This window comes from Mus caroli, chromosome 5, assembly GCF_900094665.2.
Source record: "Mus caroli chromosome 5, CAROLI_EIJ_v1.1, whole genome shotgun sequence".
Lineage (NCBI taxonomy): Eukaryota > Metazoa > Chordata > Mammalia > Rodentia > Muridae > Mus > Mus caroli.
The window spans coordinates 84,107,772-84,113,277 of record NC_034574.1 but is presented as its reverse complement, the minus strand read 5'-3'; the positions used below and the strand labels follow the sequence as shown (position 1 = coordinate 84,113,277).

Genomic DNA, 5,506 nt, shown 5'->3' with positions numbered 1-5,506 from the left:
CCCTTACACTGGAGGTCCTGGGGAGGGACGCCCTTACACTGGCGGTCCTGGGGAGGGACACCCTTACACTGGTGGTCCTGGGTTCTATATCAAAGCAGGCTGAACAAGTGGCCTCTGCACCATCTCCTGCCTCCAGGTTCCTCCCCTGTTTGAGTTCCTGTCCTGGCTTCCTTTAGTGATGGACTACAGTGTGGAAGGGTAAGACAAACCCTTTACTCCCCAACTTGCTTTTGATAATGAAAGAAAAAAGAAAGCAGTAGAAACTCTAAGCAAGACAGTGAGTTAACAAAAACCTCTATGGATTTCCATGTAGCCAGTGCTTGAAGAAAACACACCTCCCAGAGACGAATCTGAAGTCTTCACTCTTAATGATGCTACAACATTTTAGTTAAAGAAAAATCATGTGACCCATGCCGTGTCACTTCAGTGGTCTGTTAGATGAGATGTGTTGCTTAAGAATAAACATATGCAGGAGGAACTTCCTGTAAATGAATGGGAAGTCAACTTAAATTCTAAACTCTACCAGTGTTACATAATAGCTATAATGTCTTGATTTGGATGGACTTTCTGACATCTTGATTAAAAAAAAATGGTTTTAAAGATGTTAGAGGCTTCCCACACACACATACACACCAGGTTTCCTTTCTTACGAGAAAGCTAAAAATTCAAAGACACTGTGCTAAAAGTTTGTGGCATTTGGTTTTCATTCTCAGAGAAAGAGAAACTGCTCCTGTTGATACATATAAAGAAGTCAAAAGAATACCCCATAAAATATGCAAATCTCAACTCTTACCTTCCTGCATCACTTCATCGGGGCCTGGGCTGCTGCCATAAGTAAGCAGAATGTTTACTGGTCTCTGACTTCTGTACATCCCTGTACATTCCCCACCCCACCCCCCATGTCCCCTGGCATCACTAGCCCTTGCAGCACCTGTGCGCAGCAGCAGGTGGCGCCATCCCTGCTTCCTTTCCTTTCTTCCTTTCCTTCCCTCCCTTTCTCCTCCTTCTTTCCTTCCTTCCCTCTCTGTCCCTCCCTCCTTCCTTCCTTTCTTTCATTCATTTTTTTCTTTCTCTTTTCTCCTTTCTCTTCTTTTCCTTCCCTCTTCTTCCCCTGTTTTTTTCTTTTTATTTACTCTGTCTCTCAGTCTCCCATGCAATGCATCAGGACTGCGGCGCTCCAACTGCAGAGCCTCCCCCTCTCTCCACGCCTCCCCCTCCCCTCCCCCACACAGTTCCACCTTTGTACTTGCACATTTAAGTACATTCTCATTCTTGAATAGTTCAAGCCCCCAGTAAAGGAAAACATTATTCTTACAAAGTCCCAGCTCTGTGCTCTTAATGTCAAAACTTAAAGTGAGCTGGGAACAAAAATATATTTAAACTAAGTGACTATGTTTTTTTTTTTTAGTGAATTTTTTTTTGTCTTTGAGATAAATTTGAATTATTAGGCTTCTTAGACTCTCTTGGTAAAACAATACACAGTGTGTGCTAAATGCTCAACACTGTGTCATTAGAACAAGTTCTATAGATATAAATTTGCAGTTAATCCTCCTTCATTATCTCCATTAGCTAACAATGCATCTAATTACTGCTCTGCCGGGCCAAGACATCCAAAACACTAACTTTCCCACAGACTCCAAATATTCAGGAAGCACTTGCTCACTTGTTCATTATGCTAATAATAGATGTCCCAATGCTCCTACTAAATGTGCATTAATTAAACACCACCCATGTAGCAAATCTTCAATATCATCTTTACTGTAAAATTTTACCTTTCAGATACAGTAATTATAACGGCTGCAAGGTACCACTATAGTAAAGGTAAATTTAACTTTGTAAATTTAGGTTAAAATGTAGGTTTGTAAGCAACATTATAACCAATTCCAAATGTATTCATTTTTAGCATTCATTAGAGACATTTTATTGAACAAAATATAAAATGTTTTTAAAGTAATCTGTTTTAACTCTATAATTCTCTTCTCAAATATCATTCCTGTTAGGACGCAGGTCTGCCCCAAGCCCACCTGCAGCAACTCAGCATCAGCAGCCACGCCAGCCATCACTAGCTGCAAAGTGCAACATTTCCACTGTTGCCCTGAATCATGTACCTTTTTAAAAGTCCACACTGTCACAGCCTGCTCCACCTCCGTGTCTTTCTCTGCTCTCTGTCTATTTGTCTCTCTCTCTTTACCTCTGTCTCTGTCTCTGCCCCACTCTCGTCCCTACGCCAAGGCAGCCTTTCACCCCTCCCCCTCAATAAATCTCTTCCATAAGATCTGTTGCATGGTGTGATTTCTATGGCAAGATACTCGTCTGCTGCAAAACCCAAACAATTACTGCCACCAATTTGTGTTTGTTTTGATAATTTGCCATATATACATGGTAATACTTGTAGCATAGTATTTTGTAGCCTTACATTGAACTAAAAGGGGATGGATTTTCTACAGTAGTTTATAAATAATAGGTATGCTGTCACACCTGTCCACTGCTTTGGATAAGTTAACAATGTGTTTATTTTCCATAGGGCTTTATGTTTTAAAATCTCTTCATGTAAATTATGACGGTCAAGACCCTAAAAGAAGACTTGCCAAAAACCTGATATCAGGAAACTAAAATTCAACATGATTAATAATAATTTTTGTAAAAAACTTCTCTATACACATTTGTATGGTAGTATCTACATGTATGGGCGTTTAACTACACCTGTGTGTGGTAGTATGCATATGTGGGCATTTTCTTAAAAAAAAAAGTATGCCCCTCTCTTTGTAATTAAGGAAGCCAGTTTAGTGCTTTGCTGTATGAAGATTGGGCAAAATGTCCTAAGCAGGAAGGATAACCAGTGAAGTCCCCAGTGGACATTGCTGGCACATGCACAGACATCAGCTGCTTCTACCGAATCTAGGAACTTAGTCTGAGAAATCTTTTGTCCCCTGTCACAGCGTTGGCTCAGGCAAACTGTGAGCAATGCCCCTTGTCCTTTGCTAAATATCCTTTCTACCTGGTCACCGTCCTCACTGTGGATCTGCTCAGGTCCAGGTATCAGACAGCTGAAAACACCAAGATCCTAGGAGTGTGGTGAGCCAGCAGGCCCTGGAGTATGCAGTGCATGTTCCCAAACACCTCCATGTCTTGAAGTCTCCCTGGGCTTTTGTGGTGCGCTGTCACTATTACTACAGCTCAGTACTTAGTTGTCTAACACAGGTAATCAACTATGAGCCTTAAGTCCCAGGTCCCTTTCTATTAGGGAACAAACCAGCAGTCTTGTGATGTACTAAACCATTTTATTACTCAACATTCAACTGTAGGCTTGTAGTTTTAAAAAACCTACTTTAATAAGTGTTCTTAAATGTGTTCACCTTCCTTCTAGCCCACCACCCACCAGAAGTAGCGAAAAGGAAAAGTTATTAGGACCAAGGGGGATGCGGACCTGTTTAAAAATAGTTCTTCAGGGCAGTTTTAATCTTTGCTGTCAGAATATTGGTAGTTCAGTTCACACATATCAGCAGTGGTAGCTGGATCTACTCACAGATACCATTTATGAAATAGCAATGGCAGTTTGATCCAGTAAACAAAACAAAACAAAACAAAACAAAACAAAACAAAACAAAACAAAACAAAACAAAACAAACCAGGAGGCTCTGCCAATTGGCCAGTCGGCACAGAAGCTGGAAGGAGCCACCAAAATATCATGAAAAGTTCTTTGGCACGTTTCTCTCTACAAGGTCACAACAAACAAAGCCAGCAAAAAAGACAAGTGAAACAATGTCACAGTATCATCAGTGAAGACCAGTGACAATGAAGACCAACAAAAACTGTCAAGGCAAACCAATGTCACACGGTATTGTCGGTGTTGTTCACTGTCTGTCTGCTGTGTCATATTTAACCCTTTCCAAACATCATGTGTACTATCAAGTGTCCACTCTAGCAAAACATCACATGCCCTTTTTATAGGCAACTTCAAAAAATCTACCATATGTCTGTTCTCAGCAAAACATCCTTCCTTACACGTCTGTTTCAACAAAACCATCCTCTTGTAAGACAGTTTCTTAAAACATATCACATAAAGACCAGTCTTCAAAAATATAAAAAAAAAATTCACTTCACATAACTTATAACAGTTTTGAGAATTTTCTTAAGTAGTGACTTTTACATATCTAGTAGCTAGTATCCCTTCTTAATGTCTGTATTGTTATTGGCTTTTTTAAAAAAATATATTTACAGGCATAATAAGTAAAAAAACAAAGGAAGAAACAAAGAAACAAAAGAAAAAGAAACAAGGAAAGAAACAGAAAGAAACAAAGCAAAAGAAACGGACGAAAGGCGCCACATATTTTCAGCAGCAGTGGTGTGAATAAAGCTAACTCCGATAGGCTAATAACATTTGAATAGTTGGCCTTCAGTTGGTGGAACTGGAGTAATTAGGGGGTGAGGCCTGTTGGAGGAAGTGGTCCCTGGGTTTTGAAGTATCAAAAGTCTCCTGCCTCTCTCAGTGTTTTCCACCTCCTGCTTACTGTTAGGGATGTGACCAGCTCCAGCCACCAGCTACCTCCTCTCTGCTATGGTGACCTCTACCCCATGGCCTCCTGCCGCTTTGGTCCTGGTGCTTTACCACAGCAGGAGGGAGGAAACTCCTACATCAGCAATCCCTCCACCCAAGGTCCAGGCTTTCACACCATAGATGAGCTGCACAAACCAACGCTCACCTCCAGGACGCTCGTGCTCTCCATCCGTGTGCAGCAACATGGCGATCGGCATGCCCACATTCTTGGATCTTCCCGCCACAACCACATTTTTCCCAAATGTTTCGATTCCTTTAAAAATACAGTCTGCTTAAATGCGTGACTAACAAGGAACAAATTAAGTATGTGAAAAGCCAACTGAAGCATTCTGTAAAAACTTCTAATTAACTGTGGATTTCATGCCCCGTCTATATAGCCTGCCCTCACTGGATTATTTATAAATATTTCTTTTAATGCTTCTTGGATTTGCCACTTCCTCTCTTATTATATCCTCATTTAAAAACCACAAAAATTCTCAAGTTGCCAGTAAAGTCCTTTTAAACACCAAGTTTCCCATAAAGTGTACAGTCTTAAAATACATTAACTGCTAATTAGACTAGAAGTTCATACAACAGTATTAATTATAAATGGCAATCGGACTTCTAACGAGATGGGGATAACAGAGTGGAAGATTCATCCACCTTACTTCACAAAATCAAGCAGTGCACTGATAGAGTTAACTGTCCTTTCGGGTGTGAGCACCAGGAAGACATTGGAACCAAGATGTATCCAAGCACTAATGAGCTAGTGTGTCATTCTAGAGTCTGCTTTCTCTCTGTTAGAAATCAGCAGATGTTTCCAGGAAGGAAGTGACTGTGCTAGGGCAGGAAGCCATCCATGTGCATGGAGCCATCACTAAATGCATGAGCTTAGCTGCCAGCCATGTTGACTCTAATACAGTCAAAGCCTATACGCTCTAATTAAAAACTACAGTCAATGAACAGAGT

At 40.8% G+C, this 5,506-nt stretch overlaps 1 protein-coding gene across 2 annotated transcripts in view; it reads right to left on the bottom strand.

The window, feature by feature from the left end:
* Mthfd2l (methylenetetrahydrofolate dehydrogenase (NADP+ dependent) 2 like) overlaps window positions 1–5,506 on the bottom strand; it is a 92,254-nt gene that overhangs the window by 53,813 nt on the left and 32,935 nt on the right. For both annotated transcript variants that reach the window (XM_021163363.2, XM_029476975.1), the window contains exon 5: window positions 4,704–4,811. In XM_021163363.2, the coding sequence (XP_021019022.2) occupies window positions 4,704–4,811 (108 nt within the window). The remainder of the gene's footprint in view (window positions 1–4,703; window positions 4,812–5,506) is intronic.